Source organism: Notamacropus eugenii, chromosome 6, assembly GCF_028372415.1.
Source record: "Notamacropus eugenii isolate mMacEug1 chromosome 6, mMacEug1.pri_v2, whole genome shotgun sequence".
Classification (NCBI taxonomy): Eukaryota; Metazoa; Chordata; class Mammalia; order Diprotodontia; family Macropodidae; genus Notamacropus; species Notamacropus eugenii.
This window is the reverse complement of record NC_092877.1, coordinates 16,420,802-16,442,804: the sequence shown is the minus strand read 5'-3', so window position 1 is coordinate 16,442,804 and position 22,003 is coordinate 16,420,802. Positions and strand designations below refer to the sequence as shown.

At 41.1% G+C, this 22,003-nt stretch overlaps 1 protein-coding gene across 1 annotated transcript in view; it reads left to right on the top strand.

Moving 5' to 3' along the window:
* The window catches only part of PDHX (pyruvate dehydrogenase complex component X), a 68,903-nt gene extending 67,660 nt beyond the window's left edge, over positions 1 to 1,243 (top strand). The window contains exon 11 of the mRNA XM_072619170.1: positions 181 to 1,243. Coding sequence (XP_072475271.1) covers positions 181 to 439 — 259 coding nt within the window. The 3' untranslated portion in view covers positions 440 to 1,243. The remainder of the gene's footprint in view (positions 1 to 180) is intronic.
* Positions 1,244 to 22,003: the final 20,760 nt, after the last annotated feature.

Below are 22,003 nucleotides of genomic sequence, written 5' to 3'. Positions count from 1 at the left end.
TTTTGCTGTTATTATTGAGTTCACCAAAACAATTATGTTTGTTTTATTTTTTTATTTGGGTTTATATATTTTAGTGTCCCAAATGAGTACTTGAAGATTCAATAGCATATTCTTGATATCTGTTCAGAAAGGTTGGTCCCTAAAGATCTCCCTGCTCAATGTCTTTGATTGTTCTTGTAGCGTTTCTAACTTGGGGATGTTTGGTATCGATGAGTTCCGAGCTGTGATCAATCCTCCCCAGTCCTGCATCTTGGCGGTGGGCCGATCCCGACCGGAGCTCAGACTCTCTGAAGATGAAGAAGGGAACACCAAGCTGCAGCAGCATGAGCTCGTGACCGTCTCCATGTCCAGTGATGGCCGAGTGGTGGACGATGAGCTGGCTACCAAGTTTCTTGAACGTTTTAAAGCAAACCTAGAGAATCCTGCCCGGCTCTACTAGTCTCGGAATGACCAGCTGATCATGCAGGTTGTTACTAAAAAGAACAGTCACAGTCTGTAGGAATACCGCCTGAATGTTTAGTATGAAATGGACAAAGTGTTTAATTTATTTGGGATGAAAGAACCTGGACTTGTCGTCTTCATTTCTGTTTAGAGACCACCTATTTTAAAGACTAATCAGAGGAGAGCACATCTAGTTATTGGCTTCTTTTACAACTACTTTGGTGCTGCCCAAAAAGGTTCTACTTAACTAGATGGAGCTGAAATTATATATTTACAAGAGAATGTTGGAGATCCTGAATATTCAGGAAAGAAAGCATTAGAAGACCAGGACTAACTTTCTCACGTTGAAAGCAGGGCCAGTCTTGATGGAGATGCTCAGCGATTTGACAGCTGAGTTTCAGTTTGACAAGGGCTGCTCTGGCAATATTCCTAAACGATTAACCCAGAAAGGAGCATTCCAGCTAAGGAATGATCACTTGATAATTAGGATTACATCTCTTGAAGGCTTTTGACCACATTGTCAGGTTATTTCTGTATATAAAGCCATACTTTTCCCAAGGTGGTTTCTATCAGTTCTGTTGTTGACATTGATAACTGTGAGCATCTTGAAAAGGAAAAAAAATCCGATACATTTCTACTAAACAAAGGCCCAAAAGGTGCAAGATATGTTTGAATGGAAAACCATAACCAGAACACCTTTACCTTCTGGTAGAAATTTAGAAACAATGAATGAATCTCAAAAAGTGCTTACTCTGATGCTAAATTGGCATATATTAAAATAAATTATAATCTCTCACTAAAATTTTTTTTTATTTATTTTTTCCAATTTATTTATTTAACTTTTAACATTCATTTTCACAAAGTTTTGTGTTCCAAATTTTCTCCCCATTTTAAAATTTTTTTAAAAGATTCTTTACTTTAAACATAAAGTATGTTTGTTTCTGAATTGTTCTTGACTTAATAAATAATATATTTTTGAAAAATAAATACACATATAAAATAGAGGTTAGAAGTTGTTGGCATCATGAAATGGACTAGGCATTCTCCTTAAATGTACCAGGACAACTCTCCTAGGATGGAAGAAAATGAAGAGGGCTCCCAGACTGTTTTTTGTACATGAGTATAACATTTGATAAGAATTATAAAATTGGGGGATTTTAACATAGCAGGACAGATTGGACAAGCTCATGAGGATTATGCCTATTCTATTAAGTTACCAATGTTGTCATTTACCATATATGGCCAGGTTTCAGATACATCCCAGTAGATGGCCAAAAGGGGTTTTCCTCATAAAAAGCGTATATTTTAAATGAATTACTGCTAGATTGTAACAAAGAAAAAACATCTCCAAAGATCTTATTGTATTACCCTGATAGGTATCCCCAAAAGAAACAGTAGTTCATCTCTTACAGTGTTTTACAGTGCAGTAAGAGAGTTGTGAAAACAGCCATTCACTTAGTAAGAATCTTAATGAGATCCTGCCAGGTACCCAGATACTAAGACTGGTAAGAACAAGGTTCCTGGCCCCCAGCACAGTGTGTCTAGGGGAAGATGAACTCTTGCAAAAAGAATAAATTGCAACATTATGGAATATACGGAGTGCACGAGAGAAAGGAGAGAGCAAGATGCTTGGAAGCAATATTCTTTAGACAACTTTCCTTTGTCTCCGAAACTAAGTTTTGTACAAACAACAAAGAAGACAGTTTTCATTGAAGTAACTTGTTTTTCCACTTCTTTGGCCTGAGTAATCTGAGGTGCCAGTCATAATCCTGGAGCATGTGGAGAAGTCAGTTTTATTCTCAAATTTGGTGACTTAGATAAGACACCTAATCCTGTTGTGCCTCAATTTCCTCTTATGTGAAATGGAGAAAATGCCATCTGCCCCTTACCTCCTCCTGATATGAGAATATGTGAAATGACGTGTGAATTACACCAGTGAGAGGCTTTATGTAATAAACAGTTCTTAAGAACCTATTCAAGATCCAAGTGAGGCACTGACAAGATAAAAACAGTTCCTGTTCTATCAGAGCTTATGCTCCACAATTTTTGGTCAGATTCAGATCATTAGTCCACACCCAATTCAAAACGTCAGTGTCGATTTAGGTAGGTCTTCAGTTGTAGATACTTTTTGCAAGACGATGAGAATCAGCTTTTTTTTGCTATCAGATTTGATTCTGTCTTAAAAACGAACCATCTGTTGAAGATAGGTGGTGCTGTGGATTAATATTAGGAAGAGACTTGCAGATGCCTGACCTGTGGAAAACATACCATGCTTTTAAATCCTCAGTTCAGACAGATTGTCCTCATCGCATTTTGCAAGGTGGTAGACTTAAGCTTAGGTGAGGTGAAGAAATGAAAGGGTAAGGAGTTAACAGGTATAGAGCTGCTTGGGTAGAAAAGGATTCTTAAAAATAATACAAATAATTTGTTTTGGAAATCTTGTGAGGAAAAAAGCAACCTTTCAGTAAAGTTATTTTACTTGATTAAATATTGTTTGTCTTTTACAAGTTTAAAAATTTAGGATATAAGGGATTTGGTGTGGCTAGGTTTTCAATGTCAAAATGATTACATTCAATTAAAGTGATAAGTATTTTTCATTATTAATGCCTATCTTAGCAACCTCATTACTTTCACCCAGTGCATAAAGTGGACAAATATACTGCTTTTTCAGCACCTAAGTGAATGGGTAAATAGGAATTTCCAAGTCTCAATGCATTTGACTGGTATGAATTGAAGCACAATTGTGTTTTCTTGGTCTTAGTGCTAAAGAATAAGGTTCTCAGTGATAACATATATATATATATATATGACAGCATAAAATATTACCTATTTGTTCCTCACCTAAAATTAGATACTGCCCCAGACCCAAAAAGCAGTGCTTCACATGTCCTTTTGAAGGGAGGTCTCTCTTGACACTGTACTGTTTAGCTTCCGTAGGTTCAAGTATTGTCACTATTTAGAGAAATTCCTACTCTTTATATCTCTATCCCTACACTCTCTCCTGGGCTCATCTTATATCACCAACTGTTTCTTGGACATCTGAAACTTCATGTCCTATAGGCATCTCAAATTTAACATGTCCCAGACAACTTATCTTTTCCCCAGACCTTCCTCTTGTAACAAAGTTCCTTATTACCATTGAGGGGACTCAGTAAGCATTTATTAAGCACCTACTGTGTGTTATGTGCTGGAGATACAAAAAGTCAAAATACAGTTCCTGCCCTCAAGGACTTTACAATATAATAAGGAAAACAATATGCAAATGTAGGCATACCTGGGAGATACTATTGCAGGTTTGGTTCCAGACCATCACAATAAAGTGAATATTGCAAAAAAGCAAGTTGCACAAATTTTTTGTTTTCTCAGCTAGGTGATGCAGTGAAGTACTAGGCCTGAAGTCAGGATGACTCATCTATACGAGTTCAAAACTGGCCTTCGACACTTAAATAGCAGTGTGACCCTGGTCAGGTCACTTAACCCTGTTTGCCTTAGTTTCCTCATTTGTAAAATGAGCTGAAGGAGGAAATGGCAAACCACTCCAATATCTTTGCCAAGAAAATGCCAAATGGGGTCACAGAGAATCAGATACAACTGAAATAACTGAACAGTTACACAATTGTAGTCTATTAAGTGTGCAGTAGTATTGTTGAAAAAAAAAGATATACACACCTTAATTAAAAAATATGTTATTGCTTAAAAATGCTAAACAGCGAGTTGTAATCTTTTTGCTGGTGGAGGGTCTTGCCTTGATGAGGATAGCTGTTGACTGATCAGGTAGTAGTTGCTGAAGGTTGGGGATGGCTGTAGCCGTTTCTTAAACTAAGACAACAATGAAGTTTATCACATTGATTGACTCTTCCTTTGGAGGCCATTGTAGGGTTATTAACTGGTCTCAATAGTGTTGCTTCTAGGGATGGGAAGACTGGAGGAAAAGGAGAGAGACAGAAATGACCGATGGCTGGAGCAGTCGGAGCACAAGCAGCTTTTGTCGATTAAGTTTGCCATGTTGTATGACCAACAGCAACATTAAAGGTCACTGATCATAAATCACAATCACAGATAGAATAATAATAGTCAAGTCTAACATATTGTGAGAGTTAGCAAAATGTGATAACGAGCTATTGGAAAAATGGCACTGAAAGATTTGCTTGACACAGGCTTGCCTCAAGTCTTCAATCTGTAAAAAAACACTCTCTGTGAAGCAAAGTGTGGTAAAACAAGGGTGTGCCTGTCTATGCAAAGCAAGCCGTTCAGAGGATAAATAGGAGCGAACAGAGACAAGATAATAGAGTTAAGAGGGAAGGGCACCACCTTATCTACGTCGTCCTTCATGTTTCATTCTCTCATTCCCCCATATCCTGTCTGTTGCCGCGTCCTATCCTGGCATCCCAGCATCTCCCATGTCTGACACTGCAACCACCCTGGAGCAGACTTTCATCACCTCTTGCTTTAACTATTGCTATGGTCTCTTGGTTGGGCTCTCTTGCTTCAAATCTCTTCCCCTACTTCAATCCATCCTTCCCCCAGCCAAAAAAGTATCTTCCTAAAGCACAGGTGACCATATCACTCCAACTACCCACACTCAAAAAACTTCAGTGGCTCCCTGGGAGCACCATGACCAAGTAACAGAATGCCCCATTTGGCATTTAAAGCTCTTCATAATGTCATCCCTCCTGATTTTTCCAGTCTTCTAACACTTTAACCTCTTGCCATCTATTCTGTGATCCCCAACACTGCTCCTGACTCCATGCTTTTTCAGTCCATCCTCACCTCTGCCACCACCTTCCTTGGCTTCTTGCAAGATGCCTCTCAAACTCTGCCTTCCCCCAGAACCCTTGGCCATAAGCTGTGCCCTTCCTCCCCTCCCTCAGGTTCTTTCCTGAGATGACCTTCCAGGATATATCTTGAATGCCTATTGTCTCCACCGTTAGAATATAAGTTCCCTGAGGACTGGGACTAGGTTTTGCCTTTCTTTGATGCCTCAGCACTCGCACCCACCATGCTTAATGCTTGTTGACTCAGTCAAGAGGGATAAAACAAAGTCCCGTCCTCACCAGAAGACTGACCATTAGATGATGATGTCCATTTGCCATGGGAATGCTTAACAACTCATCTTAAGTACCGGAGAGGTGTGTCCGAACAACTCATCTGAACTGAGGGCTTTAGTGGATTGCACATTCCATTTAAGTCAGTAATGACTTGGCTGTTTAAAAAAAAAGAAAGAAAGAAAAAGTTAATGAAATGTGAGGCGATATTTAGAAATATTGCCCAGAACAAGATGCTGGTTCTGCTCTAGGCTGCTCACCTGTGGAATGCTATAGAGAAGATGTGATCTCCATAAGGGTAGGGACTATTTCATTTTTGTTTCTGAAGCTCTGCTTCCTAGCATGCTGTCTGCATTCTGTAGGCCCATCCTCCGAGCTTGTTGAATTACGTTCCATTCTCAGTGCCCTATTTTGAAAGGCCATTAAGCTGGAGTACGTAAAGCTGGCACATAATACCAGAAGCAGGTATTTAATCCTTACAGACCAATCAGGGTTTGATTTGAATTATGAAGTAGAATAAATGAGTCTACCTGAAACTTATTAACCCCATGTGGTGTGTGGCAGTCTTAATTATTACAAAGATACCAGGAACTAAGCCTTTCACTTGTACACTCATTGTGGGCCCTAAGCTAATGACCTTCTGCCTCTATGCCACAGATTTCTAACCCTTGGAGTAGATGGTGGGCCTCTTGGCAGGTGTAGGGACCACTATCCTGGGCCTAAGTGACCTGTGATCCCTTTAGGAGGAGAAGTACTATGAGGTTGGAGCTGGTCTCCCTCTTTCCCCATTGCTGCCCCACATAAGGGACCTATGTGATGGGAAATTCCCTTTAAAGGGTGAGATTACATCTAATCCCTGTGGCCTTGGCTGGGGATTTTCTCATTGTCTTATATGGTGATTCCCCCATACAAGGACATCTTGAGGAAAATATCTTTGGTGGCAGAACTGGGGACAAGTGCTAAGTGCCTGAGAGTTATGAAATCAAAAAAAGGACTTGGAGTCTCACAAATTGGTTTGGGAATTGTTTATCTACCATCCTTGATCATGGATAACTGGGAATGATGAAAAACCTGGAAAAAATGGTACAAGAGTATTGAATGAAGGGAAGTCTGGAGGAAAGAAGGCTTGGGTTGGGTCATAAGAAAATATGTGGCACTTAGCATCTAGATTAAAATAGCATAGTAGATTAGCAAGTGCTGAATCGATTTGTGAGACCCAAGTCTGATTTTTAATAGCAATTTTATTTCCTAAATTTAGTTGGTGGTATCAACCTGGATTAAGAGTCCTTAACTAATCTTCTATGATTAATGCATTACGCTAGACAAGGAGGTGAAAGGAGGGGAGCTACAGAAATTGAAAAAGACATGGTCCCAATACTCAGAATTCGTACTTTTGCAGGTGTATTTTGCCTAAGATACAAACTAAGCACCAGTGGAGTTCCAAGAGCCAGGCATAATTATAACGACTGTCACTCTAGCCAGTGTTTATTCCTGTGCTCTTGGACAAGATGATTCATAAGGCCCCTTCCAGCACTAGATTTGTGATCTTACACCCTCAGCATCTCTTGAATGAATGAAACATTTGTTAAACTCTGTGTTCATAGCACCTTACTAAGCATGGGGAATACAAACAGAAAAGTTAGGCAAGGTTCAGAGGCCTGGGCTGTCTCCATCAGGGTCCGAGGGTGGTCAAGAGCCTGATGGTTTCACCTGCATGGCATCTGGCCCTTTCCACTCACACAACCAGCAGCCTGATTCAGGAGCTCATCATCTCCTGCCTGAACAGTAGATTCTGGAAGCAGTTCCTACTTCTGTTTTGTCCCTCTTCTGCCCTATCAAAAGAATCTTCTGGAAACACAGGCCTTATTTCCTATTCCTCTCAGTCATGCACTCTACATTTTACCCAAACTGGCTTACTTATAGTTGTTCCCCATATTTGCCATTGCATCTCCACACTTGTCTGACTGCTCACCACACTGGGGTTGTCCTCCCTCCTCACTTCCACCTCTTAGATCTTTGAATGTGGCTTAGTGCGCAGCTTAGCTGCCACATCCTACCAAAGTAGAATCTGTCAGTTGTTAGTGTTCTCTCCTTAAATCTGATTTATTTCTGTGTCTACTTGTTTTCTCTGGTAGAACATGAGGTCCTTGAGGGCAGAAATGACTTTCCTTCTCTTGTATCCCCAATAGCCACTGCTTTGCATTTGGGAGGCACTTAATAAATGTTTGTTAGGTTGGACTTAATTAATGAACGAGGTAGCATTTGAGCTAGGCCTTAAGGAGTGTAGGATTCTAAAGGATGCTGCCAGGAGATCAGGTGGGAATAAGGTCATGAGCAAAAGCTTGGAGGTGGGACAGTGCAGGATGTATGTTAAAGAGGCGGTGACTGAAGTGGGAATAGTGAGAGAAGGTATGAAAGGGAGAGTGGGTTAGAATTTAGAGACCTTGACTGTGCTGACCAAAGCATTTCAGTTTCATGCAGTAGTCTAAGAGGTTCTGATGGAAGGAGTGACAGTCAGGTCTGGCCTAAGTAAGATTTTCCTGGCTGAAGCATGGAGGAGGGCTGTGAAACCTGACAAGACCCATAGTTAGGAGGCTGTTGAAATAGACTATAAGAAGGGCCGTGCTGTGGTGGCAGTCATTGAAATAGATGGGGAAAAGGATAGTGACTAATGTCAACCAGCCCTACATTATTAACAGGAGTTCCCAAGGAAGGCTTCTGGCACATTAGGAGGATCCTCTGTGGAGGACGTAGGGGAGGACATACACAGAGATTGCCCAGGATAAGAAGGCCTGAATAGGCAGCATCTGCCCCTTGGGAGGATTACCCACGCTGATAGAATCACAGACCTATTGAAATATTTGACTATGTAACCAGAAGAGGATGGTTTATTTCTGTCTTCTGAAGAACAAAAGTGGTGCAAGGGTTCACTTAAATTACCGTAGAATCCTAGAATGTGAGTAGTAAGGGACCATCCAGCCCACTCACTTCATAGAGGAGGAAACCGAAGCAGATAACGTGACTTGGTTGATGTCACATAGTTGGTAAATATTATCGGTGGCCTGACTCAAATCTGGGTCCCTTGAATTCAGTCCCAGTAATCTTTGTGCCACACCTGTGTGAGAGCCTTATATTTCCATGTATAGAATAATAGTACACATAAATCATTCCTTTAAAAAAGTCGAATTTTGTGTTTACTGAAGGTGGCTATATCACCCTGAAATGTTGGTGCAAGGTGTTCTAACTTGTTCACGTGTTTGCAAGGTCTCCAGAAAACAAAACAAAGCACCATGCCACGACGAGTGCTTCAGTAGCCTTTTGGTAGAAAAGCAGAATACCGAGTATTTCCCCTAGAAATAATTACTCCAAATCTTAGCTAACTTGAGAAAAACTTGGATTAGTTACCTTTCCAGTTGGGAAACCAGAGATACCCCTTTGGGGCAGCCAGGCGGAGTCAAGTCACCAAGCATTTATTAAATGTCTACTATATACCAAGCCTAGTGCTAAGCACCGGAGATGGAAAGACAAAATCAGCAACACCAGCAAAAAGGCCCCGTTCTCCAGGAGCTCACATTCGAATGCGGGGAACAACGTGCAAACAATCAGGAATGAGAAAGAGGTGGCTAAATTCTGTGAAGATAATTTTTGAGAGAAGACACTAGAATTAAGAATTGGAAAAGGCGTTCTTGCATAAGGTGATACTCCTGCTGAGACATGTAGGAAAGCAGAAGGCAGAGAGGAGGAGGAAGAGCATTCCTGGGATGGGGGCATTCAGTATAGATGCACGGGGCTGGGAGATGGAGATACTCCTATGAAGAAGGACAAAGAGGGCTGTGAAGGTGGGGAAGATTGGAGATGTAGGAAGAGGTCAAGTTATGAAGAGCTTGAAAAGCCAGGGAATTCTGTATTTGATTCTGGAATTAATAGGAAGCCCTTGGAATTTATTGAATAAAGAGATGACATGATCAAACCTGGGTGTTAGGAAGACTTGTTTGTTAACTGACTAGAGGATGCACTAGGGTGGGGAGAGACTTGAGGCAGAGGAAATAACTAGAAGGCTATTGCAATATCCAGGTGTGAGATAATGAGGGCCTTATCAGAGTGGTGTCAGTGTCTGAAGAGAGAAGGGAATGTATACAAGAGATACTGGGAAGGTGGAAATGATTGGCTATGGGGGATGAAAGAGTGAGAGTCAAGGAAGATGCCTAGGTTTTGAGCCTGGGTGACTGGGAGGATGGTGGTGCCCTCAGAAGTGAAAGGGAAGTTAGAGAGAAGATAGGGTTTGTGGGCAAGAGAATGAGTTCTGCTTTGGACATGTTGAATTTAAGGTTACTTACTGTGGGACATCCAGTTCTAGATGTCTAATATGCAGTTGGAATTTCAAGACTGGATGTCAGGAGAAAGGACGGAACTAAAGAGATAGATGTAAGAATCATCTGTGTAGAGTTAGTGATTTAATCTGTGGGAATTGATGAGATCACTATGAAAAATAATGGAGAGGGAGAAGAGAAGAATGCCTACATGAGTGGGCACTGTGTGGATGAGGATCTAACAGAGGAGACTGAGAGAAATGGTTAAGCAGGTAGGAGGAGAACCATCAGAGAAGAGCAGACAGAGGAGAGGATCCAGGAGGAGAGGGTCATCAAGGCCAAAGTCTTCAGAGAGGTCAAGAGTAAGGACGGAGATGAGGCAATGAAGATGTCCTGGGGGTCGTTGGAAAGAGTAGTGCTGGCTGAATGATGAGTTCAGAAGCTCAATGACTGATGGCAGAGGAGATGAAAGGAAATGGAGGCACCAATTGTAGAAAGCCATTGCTCTAAGTAATTCTCTAAGATTATGATACGTTAATAGGAGTTTCCTCCCTCCCTCAAAAGTGCCATTCTAGTGAAATCATAGTTCAAACAAAACAAAACCCCCCAAACTTTCTAGATGTGTGACACCGGCACGTTGGAGCTTCAGACTCCTCTGGAAACATGCAGACAGTACTGCTAGTAATATTCACAGGCATACATGAAGTGCTCTGCAAACCTGAAAGTACTTGTCAGTTATTCTTATTTACAGCCTAAAGCTCTCCAGAGGCAGTGTGGAATGGACTCAAGTCCCCAGTGGGCTACTTATCTAAGTGACTGGGCAGGTCGTTTATGATCTGTTTCCTCATCTTTCAAATGAGAGCTTTACACTAGATGCCCTCCAAAGCACCTTCCTGCTCTAAACCTGTCATCTCATCATCCTAACTCAGTGCTAGATGGTGCCATGAAGCCAGCACTAGGTCTCAAGTCGGGAAGACCTGAGTTCAAATCCATTCTCAGACACTTTCCAGCTCTGTGACCCTGGATAAGTCACAGTCTCTGTCTGCCTTGGTTTCCTCATATAGAAAATGGAGATAATAACAGCACCTTTTTTTATGTTTGTTATGAGGAACAAGGGAAGTAACTCTTTATAAAGTGCTTAGCATGGCTGGCATGTAGTAGTTAATATGTAAAAGGGTTACTTATTATTGTTAATTTCATTCAAGACCCTTAGAAAATACTAAACTTAATTTAGTTCTGATATACAGCTGAAAACACTATCTGTATTCTCTGTGTTCCACAGAGGCCTTATCAGTGAGCAGATATTCATCAGGATGACTGGAAAAGGCCCAGGATGCAGTGGAAGACTTTGGCCTATGCAGGTACTCAGTTAGAGTGAGGTAAGGCCATTCACCGAATAAGCCTCCTAAGAAGGAGTCAGAGATTGTGCCTTTTGGTGATCCAAAGTAAAGAAACCAAGTAAATGAAGCTTGAAGGGAAAGAGCAACAGTTACTACTGATAATCACTCAGAATCCAGGAGGGTCCAGAAAACAGCCATGAAGTGGACTTGGGCACAGACCTATTGCTGTGCAATGTATGGACTTCTGAGTGCACTGGGTTTAAGATATTTGGGAGGGGGGGGGGGGAGATTGAGAGGAGAGAGAGAGAGAGAGAGACAGAGAGACAGAGACAGAGACAGAGAGAAGGAGGGAGATTGAGAGGAGAGAGAGACAGAGAGACAGAGAGAAGGAGGGAGGGAAGGAGAGAGAAAATGAAAGAAAGAGACAGAAAGAAATCTAGCCAGTAAACCCCAAGTTAACTGGGCATCCTCTGGCTGGTGACCTTGCGCAGCCCTCCCTCACTCAAAACAAAGTCAAGTGCAAGTCTTGTCATCATTTCTCTGATGTCATGGTCTACTTAGAAAATGTTTTGAAGGACCAACACAGGCCTATGAGTAGACCAAGCTGCCTGAATGGGAACGTAGCCAGTGGGGCAACTCAACTCATCCACTCCCTTCTGTCCCCCCCCACTCTCCCCACCTTCCTTCTCCTCTCCAAAGGAAGGTAAATTTGTTGATTTCTATGAAGTGCTGAATTAGCAAGAAGCTTCTTTTAGGAAATGTGTGCCGGACACGTTTAAATTCCTTCCTTCCTTTCTTTTCTTTCTTCCTTTCTCTTCTTTCCTTCCTTCCTCCTTCCTTTCTTTCTTTCTTTCTTTCTTTCTTTCTTTCTTTCTTTCTTTCTTTCTTTCTTTCTTTCTTTCTTTCTTTCTTTCTTTCTTTCTTTCTTTCTTTCTTTCTTTCTTTCTTTCCTTCCTTCCTTCCTTCCTTCCTTCCTTCCTTCCTTCCTTCCTTTCTTTCTTTCTTTCTCTCTCCCTTCTTTCCTTCCTTTATATCACATGATCTCCAAGATTCCCTTTTTTTCCCTTCCAAATCAGATAAGCTTATAGATTCCAGGAGCTACTTGGGTAAAAACTATCTGTGGAATGGCTAATATCAATTAAATGACCTACATACAATCCAGAGGAAACAAATTTTTTTCTCAGTACATATAGTTCTGTCAGGCAAATATACTGTAAAGTAGTGGAATGTTTTCAGAAGCTCTTGATAGGTATTTGAGTGGCCTCCCTATTAATCTACATCATAGCAAAATGTAAGGAACATATTGACTGTTTAGCAAACTAATGCTCTCTCTCTCTGTGTATTCATACTTGCTGCATTCTGTATGTGTGGTAAATACGGGTCTTAAAGAAAAGATTGGAGAGAACTAGCACCATTAAGTACATTATTATCACTATTGATATTGAACCCATCGAAGCATATAAGTCACTTGTTACCATCTGACTTTGAGAAAATAACAGTTTGAATTATTAGGTAGCAGAGATTATTTTTATTTTTCCTTTTTTAGTTTATTATCTATTTATTTTTGACCTTCTTTTCTTTTTAAATTTTGAGTTCCAAATTCTGTCCTTCCCTTCAGCTCCTACCTCTGAGGAAGCACACAAAATGACATCAGTTAAACGTGAAATCATACAAAACATGTGTCCACATTAACCATGTCCCAAAAAAGCAAGAAAAATAATGAGAAAATTATACTTCAGTTTGCCTTTGCAAGTTTACAAGAGGCAAAGGATCAAACTTTATGTTCAACCTTTGCTAAACTAACATTCTCCTTTATTAGCAATTCTGAACTTAAACTCCAAATAAAACAAGCACCATCCCATATACAGAAGAGAATGATACATAAAACTATGTATTTCTAATATGTAGTTTGCTTTTTAAAAAGTATATAATAAATTCAACAAGTAACATTTTTTCTTTCTTTTTGGAGGCAATTGGGGTTCAGTGACTTGCTCAGGATCAACTAATAAGTATCTGAGGCCAGATTTGAACTCAGGTCCTCCTACCTCTGTGGCCATGCTCTACCTACTACACCACCTGGCTACCCCAAAGTGTAACTTTCAAAGCTGTCCTGCTTGTCTGAGATTCTTTCAGGCCTTCTTTCTGTTCTCTTCAAACACATTTCTTTTGACGTGGTTTTTAAAAAAAATTTTATAAGATGTTCTAAAGCTTGAACTTCACCCACAGATTAAGGCAAAAAAAGCTCTCCTGGATGTAAGTTCTGCCCCAGTGTCATGATTCTGAAAGATGTTTTGTGGAGCTGGTTTTCCTTTCACGATGGGTGGGAACCCAAGCGTTTTATGGTAAGAGCAGTGACTCACCGAATATTTCGGGGACAGCTGGTTTGACACTAATGCATCTTTTAGCCCAGAGTAAGAAGGCCTGGAGCAAAGGAACCAAAAAATCCTTTTCTTCCTCCTCATCATTTCCTACAGTGGGAGTTCTCTGTGTCAGAGAAGAGTTGCTCTGCATCACCTTGTAGCCTCATCTCCCTCTTGCATTGTGCATTCTTGCAAAAAAAAAAAAATCCACTTCCAACCTTATATTGATCAGTAGGCTTACTGATCCCACAGAAGTGGGGTGGGCCTTCGAAGAAGCAAACACACAATCTCACAGCAGATCGCACCTTTCTGCTCATGAAATTGACTACAAAGTCCAGGGCAGTCTCCTATAGTGACTGTTTGTTGGGGGAAAAAAAACAGCATTTGATTTATGGAGCAGAGTCCTCCTTAAAGCTACTTCTTTAGGGAGAGATCTCCTGTGTATTTATTAAACCCCCTAAGAGTTCTTTTTTTTTTTTTGAATATAATTTTTTTTAAATTTTATTTTATTATTATTTTTTCATGTTTAACAATCACTGCCATAAAATTAAGATTTTATCCCCCCACACCTACCCCCCACTACCCCCCTCCCTCCCCACGACCACATACAATTCTGTATAGATTCTACATATACTTTCCTATTGAGTACATTTTCACTATAGTCATGCTATGTAGTCGAACTAAAATAAATGGAAGAAATCATATAACAAATCAAAACATGATACACAAAAACACACACACACACAAACATGATCTGCTACATTCTGCGAATGACTTCCATATTTCTTTCTCTGAGTGTGGAAGGCATTTTGCCTTAGAAAACCACCACTGGGATTTTTTTTTTTTGATAAGTTCTTGCGTTATTACGACCCCCTAAGAGTTCTTGAAAGATGCCACAGCAGAGATCCTTTGGCACCTAGTTGCTAGTGTTGGTCTTGGATTCAGGAAGACTCAAGTTCAAATCCAGCCTCTGACACTTATGTGTGACCCTGAACAAATCACTTAAACTGTCTCAGCCTCGGTTTCCTCATTGATAAAATGGGAATATTAGAATCACCTGTCTCCCAGGTTATCATGAAGATACAGCAAGACAATATTTGTAAAATGCTTTACAAACTTTGAAGTACTATAGAAATGCTAGCCATTGTTATTATTAATGATGGTGATAATATCGACAAGACACAAAAAGATGTTTATTCATCAGAGGAGTTTCTATAGTCAGGGAGATTGTCCAGCACAAAGTTCCAATGAGAAAGGGATTCCCTGTAGATGGAGAAGGCCCTCTAAATGACAATGGGAGATATTGTACTTGTTGTATCCAAACACTTCATAGCCTCTTAAATTAAATCCACAATGTCTCTAAAGTGTTCAACTTCATGCTCCACATTGGGGAAAAGCAAACAAAAACCCAAATAGATGAAGAATGCCTTTTGTCCAGAAAATGATATGTAGTCCATGAAGTGGGCCTATGGGTACATAGATCTTGCACAGTCGTTGCCAGTGGAAAATGAACTGAGAGACTAGAAGGGAAGAAGACGAGGAAAACTGACTGGATTCCTTTGGGGAAATGGTACTTTGTTCTACTAGTACTTGAAGCATAAGCTCATCACACCAGTATCCCTCCATTGAGTCTATGTGGCCATGAAGAATGGGGTACCACTGTCTCCAAAGAAGTGAAGGTGAAGATCATACAGAAGGCGATGTAAAGACTGAAGCATATTATCATTGAAGAGCTACAGAAGTGGAAAAATCATATACTGAAAAAGTTCCTATGATATGAGAGAAGAATCATTCATGGAAAGCTGATGTGCTCTGTTGGTTTCTATACAGTGTCAAGGGCTCTCACCCTTCACGTGTAGGTCATGAATCCCTTTGTCATAGTCTGGTGAAGCCTATGAATCCCTTCTCAAAGTGATATTTTTAAACCTATAAAGTAAAATGCATAGGATTACAAAGGAAAGCAATTATTTTTATGTAATTTTTTCCCATTTAAGACCCCCTAAAATCTATCCATGGTATACTCTGGACCCCAGGTTCATAACCTGCTCTAGAGAGGAAAGCTCCCTTTTCTACCATGTTCCATGATCCCTTCAGGGGAGGATTTCCTGGAGCATGATCCCTGAAGGAGAAGAGATGGACTGAGGGTAATTGGCACCTCTGGAGATAAGGACTACACTGTTATTATCACAGACCTTCCTAATATATTGAGCCCCAGGTTTGCTTGACCCAAGCCGCAAACTAGGAGAAAAGGAAGCAGTGGTTAGTACCGATGAGTGTGCCTGAAATGACAGTGGCATGGTAGGTAGCAGAAGATGGACCCTTGTCTTTACACCTTTCTATGCTTGATCACTCCATCCCAGGATCATGGGATTTATAATGGGGAGGCCATCCGATCCAAACCTCATTTTATGGGTGAGGAAATTGGGACCCAGAGAACTTAAGAGATCATCCCACAGAGAGTAAGCAGTTAAACTGGAATCTGAGCCCAGGTCCTCTGACTCCAGGTCTAGGGTTTGGTCTTGTTTCCTATGATGACCTTCTGACTTCCAGTTTCCATTTTTAGCAGAATGATCATTGAAAGACATGGTCTGAAGTCATCAGGAACATCCACTTGAAAGGAAGAATCACCTGAACTTTTCCCTAAACAGATACATTGTTTCTAAGAGAGGAAATCTGGCATAGTAGAGAGAAGAGGCCTTGGAGTCAGAAAGACCTGGGTTCAAGTCATGTCTCTTACACATTGTGGCTTTGTGGCCCTAGACAAGTCACCTAACCTCCCACTACCCTTGTCAACTCTGTAAGAGCATAAATTATAGAGCAGATGCCAATTTCCCATTAATAGGGGAATTTTCTTCATCTTGGAGTTCCCTAATAGTGAAATCACAGATGTGGTTCCCTATGTGATCCTAAACAATCATTCCCAACACCTAGCACAATGTCTGGCGCATGGTAGGCACTTAAATGTTTACTGGATTGAATTATTTTTTAAAAGACTAGGTATCTTCAGGAAGTACAGGGGCACAGAACTTTTGACCTGCTCCTTTTCAGACATGGACAAGGTTCACCCTTCTTTAAGCAACCTGTTGGCTACCCACTTCTAGTGGTCGCCATGTTGATGCTGAACTTAGTATGGACACCCAGTCAGCCTAACCCATCGCAACTTAGATCTCCTGAATGTAAGAGAGCCAGCTTTATCCTCTCTAGGAGATGGGGTTACTGGCATGTGCCACCATCCTTGGCTTCTTTGTTTGAATTGGATTAAATATTGACTGTGGGTAGTAAAGTGTAAATGGCAGTCCCTCATGCCAAGCAAACACTAACTAGGGCAGGGGGATCTGCCAAGGTAGAACACTTGCCTTCTGTGGGCTGCCAAAGGGGAAGTGCACCCAGCGCCTCTGCCGTTGGGCAGAACCTCTGCTAAGGGAGACCACAGAAAAAGCAGAACGGGATGTGAGAGGCTGTAGGCTGATTAGGTGGAATTACAGGGTCTATTCATTGTGTTGATACTGACTCACAAGGGAAATTTTCTGCCCCTGCAGGCCACAGTTGTCTGTCCATATCTTTAAATCCTGTGTAAGGTATACTTGGTATCCTAAATATAAATGCTTACTATCATTGATTATGGGAAAATGTGTCATCATAATAATGATTAGTAATAATTACTAATTTTGTACACTTTAAGGTTTAAAAAAGGGCTTTATGTGAATTATCTTTTTATCCTCACGGCATCCCTGTGAGCTCGGTGCTATTACTTGCCTCCTGTTTAACAGAGGAGGACTCCGAAATTCAGAGAATTAACTTGGCTCCCTCTGGATCATGTAGGCAGTAAATGACCAAGGTAGGATTCCAACAAATCTCCCCAGTTCCAAGTCTGGTGCTTCATCCACTGTGTCACACTATCTTAGAAATCCCAAATTAGGGGATAGTTTTCTTCTTGACAAAGATTTTTGTTGTTGTTGTTTTATAAGGATTTTGAGCAGATTACTCAGGGCAGGGCATTCATCTCCACCAATAAGGAGAGAGGCTTATGACAGTATGATTTGGGATAGGGACAACACTCAAAAAGAGATTCCCTAGTGCATGAAAAACATGTATTTACTTTATCCAGGTTTCATTTTTACCATATCATTTGTAGGACACATATTGTGTTCAAATAAGGCCATCTCTGTCCACTCTGTAGAGTACTAGAGCCAGTATTTTTTCAGCTGAGAAAGGAGACATAGACCCTTGAGGTCAGCCGTATAAAATTCCATTTTTATGAAATTTATTGAGAGTATCTGGTCTAACCTCATTATTTTACAGATGAGGAAACAGAGTCCAAGAGAGGTGTACTGAGGTGCCTGAAATCTCACAGGTAAGAAGTGGCAGATTAGGGACTTGAAGCCAGAACCCCTAATTCCAAATCAAGACAAAAAGTCAAAGGATCCTTTATCTACAGCTGAAAGGGAGTGCAGAGGCTACCTAATTCAGCCATTTTATTTTCCACATGTGAAGACTGAGGTCCAGGGAGATTGTGTGTTATACTCAAGCTCATATAGGTAGTAGTCATGGGATTGGGATCAATCATTCAAGAATTGGGATTTAAACCCAGGTCTTCAGACTCCAAAGTAATTTCATTTTCCATTGTGTCATACCAAAAATCTCCATGTATTAGGTATCCAAATGGAAATATTTGTCTCTGGTTATAGTCCTTGATTCGATATAGTGGAAACAGTGTGAACAGTCAAACCAAGCAATAAGCCTTCATTGATCCCCTCAGGGCAAGACCCTGTGCTTGGTCCTGAGGATAAAGTAATAGCAACAGTTCCAGCAACAGCAGCAGCAGCAGCAGCAGCAGCAGCAGCAGCAGCAGCAAGAGTAGCAGTAGCAGCAGTAATAGCAGCAGCAGTGGTACTGGCAGTGGTAGTAGTAGTAGCAGCAGCAACAGCAGCAGCAAAGATAATAATAGCTGGCACTTTTATACTGATTTTAAAGGAACTCAGGCTTCTGTGAACCATGTGGTATGAAGAGGTCTTTGAGCCCCAGAAAGTGCTAGGAAATTGTACCGTGTAATCTTGTTTTCACCCACTAATGTCTGTCTCTCATACTCATTAGGACAGGATGTACTGGCAAATGTTTAAAACCAGTTCTCTGGGGAGAAATGTACATAGGACATTTTTAAGTTTAGTCTGCATTATTAAACATTTTTTTCTCGTCACTTTCCTAAGTCTAGACAATCAGTATAACAATAAATGAAGCCCTCATTTATAGCATTGGTTGATTTTTGAAGAGTAAATGCTCACGCTGAAAAATCTAACAGCTGGCTCTCAAAAACCGGTCAGAGCTGGCTGCTACCTGTGGAGATGATGGTGGAATTTCAGAGGCCTGAGCAGGAGAGTGTACATTTGGGTCCATTCTAGTAAGCTATAAAAGCTTCATATCGGCCTCATGAGCAGATTCTACTTGTTAAGTTTGGAGATGCTCTGAAGGTCATTGCAAGAGGCAGCCTGCAAAAATGGGATAGCTTCCTGAATAATCGATGTTCCCTGTTACTCTTCCTTCAGAATCTTCCTGTCCCATCAGATCACATATGAGTTCTATTAATATTAATTCTAATCACTTGCCAAGTGGACCTAGGATGCACAGTAGCCCCCACTGGAAGCCAACAGCTGGCATGTGCCTCTGTGAGACCCAAAACTCTGCTCCAGTCACCGACTCAACTTGAAAGCCACAGAAGCCTCACCAAGGTATGTGAGCTTTCCAGGAAACCTGTATCCTTAAGTAAAGCAGAAATTGCTGGAAAGTAGTGTACCTATCACTGGGGATATTGGTGCCCAGTGTAGATCAGGGATGAGGGGAGTTTTCCAGGATCCATTCCCTGGGGCAAGAAAATGAGCAACAGGGGACAGAGCCAAGATGGCGGAGTAGAAGAATGAACTTGTAGAAGCTCTCCCCCATGGTCCATAAAATACCTGTAAAAAATGACTCTAAACAAATTCTAGAGCAACGGAAGCCATAGAAGGACAGAGTAGGGGGAATTTCTAGTCCAGAACAGCCTAGAGGGCTGATGGTGGTGGTGGGGAGATCGATCATACAGGGCTTGGGGCAGAGTGTCATGAGGCAGGGACAGGACCAGAGAACTTCAGGGTACCACTGGCAGCAGTAGTTTCCAGATTGCTCAACACATGAATGCCAGGGACAGCTTCAGGGACCAGTGGGAAGGCTCTTTCACCTGGGTGAGAGGGAAATGCAGTCTGGCCCCACTGACAGTAGCCACTGCAGTGGCATCATCCATTTTTGGAGCCCTTGGCTTAAAGACCCTGGGGGAAGTGAGCAGCTGATCTCAGTCTCAGCCCTGAGTGGTGGTCCTGGGGTGAGGAGGAGCATTGGCTCATGGAGCTGGTGAAGGCTCTGGACAGGGAATCCTACTCACAGGTCCTGGGCAGAAGAGTGCTTGTGGTTGCTCCCAGATCAGAGTGCAGGCCAGAAGAGGAGTAAACTCCTCTCCCTTGATCGTTCCACTTTGGAGGAACTGAGAACTTACAAGTCCCCAGAGTATACCCTCTTCTTGACAAAGGACTCCAAAGTGAAGTAACTGACTGTGAAAATGCCCCCAAAAAGGGAAAAAAAATAAGACTATAGAAAGCTACTTTCTTCATGAACAGATATTTTCTTCCATCCTTTCGAATGAGGAAGAACAATGTATGCCATTAGAGGAAGACCTAAAAGTCAAGACTTCTGCATCCCAAACATCCAAAATAAAATATGCAATGGTCTCAGGCCATGGAAGAGCTCAAAAAGGATTTTGAAAATCAAGTAAGAGAGGTGGAGGAAAAATTGGGAAGAGAAATGAGAGAGATGAAAGAAAATCATGAAAAGCAAGTCAACAACTTGCTAAAGGAGACCCAAAAAAATGCTGAAGAAAGTAACAGCTTTAAAAATAGGCTAACTCAATTGGCAAAAGAGGTCCAAAAAATCAATGAGGAAAATTAGAATGGAGCAGATGGAAGCTAATGACTTTATGAGAAACCAAGAAATTACAAAATAAAACCAAAAGAATGAGAAACAGAAGACAATGTGAAATATCTCATTGAAAAAAAAACTGACCTGGAAAATAGATCCAGGGGAGACAATTTAAAAATTATGGGACTACCTGAAAGCCATGATCAAAAAAAGAGCCTGGACATCATCTTTCATGAAATTATCAAGGAAAACTGCCCTGATATTCTGGAACCAGAAGGCAAAATAAATATTGAAAGAATCCACCAATCACCTCCTGAAAGAGTTCCGAAAACTGAAACTCCTAGGAATATTGTAGCTAAATTCCAGAGTTCTCAGGTCAAGGAGAAAATATTGCAAGCAGGTAGAAGGAAACAATTTGAGTATTGTGGAAATACAATCAGGATAACACAAGATCTAGCAGCTTCTTCAGTAAGGGATCGAAGGGCTTGGAATATGATATTTGAAGTCAAATTCAAAACCAAGAATTACCTACCCAGCAAAACTGAGTATAATACTTCAGGGGAAAAAATGGTCATTCAATGAAAGAGAGGACTTTAAAGCATTCTTGATGAAAAGATCAGAGCTGAATAGAAAATTTGACTCCCAAACACAAGAATCAAGAGAAGTATAGAAAGGTAAACAGGAAAGAGAAATTATAAGGGGCTTACTAAAGTTGAACTGTTTACATTCCTCCATGGAAAGACAATATTTGTAACTCTTGACACTTTTTTCAGTATCTGGGTAGTTGGTAGGATTATATACACACACACACACACACACACACACGCACGCACACACATAGACAGAGAGCACAGAGTGAGTTGAATAGGAAGGGGTGATATCTAAAAAAATAAAATTAAGGGGTAAGAGAGGAATGTATTGTGAGGAGAAAGGGAGAGATGGAATGGGACAAATTATCTCTCATAAGAGAGGCAAGAAAAAGCTTTTTCAATGGAGGGAAAAAGGGGGGAGGTAAGAAGGGAAAAAATGAAGCTTAGTCTCATCACATTTGGCTTAAGGAGAGAATAACATGCACACTCAATTTGGTATGAAAATCTATCTTACACTACAGGAAAGCAGGGGAGAAGGGGATAAGTGGGGTGGGGGATTGATAGAAGGGAGGGCAAATGAGAGGAGGAAGTAACTAGAAGTAAACTTTTACTTTCACTTTTACAGTGACTTTTGGGGAGGGATAAGGTCAAAAGAAAGAATAGAACAAATGGGCAGGATAGGATGGAGGAAAATATAGTTAGTCTTACACAACATGGTTATTATGAAAGTCTTTTGCAAAACTACACATATATATCCTATATTGAATTGCTTGCCTTCTCAGTGGGGATGAGTGAGAAGAAAGGAAGGGAGAGAAGTCATGGTTGCAGGGCAGAGAGTAGTGTTTGCGTTCACTCACAGGGGAGATCTTGGTCTCAGTTCAAGGCAGAAAGAGGCACTAGTGTTTGTGCCTGCAGGAGAAGAAGGCACCTGGTCACAGTTCTAGAGTCAACTATAGGAGAGCAGAGGCCCTTTCT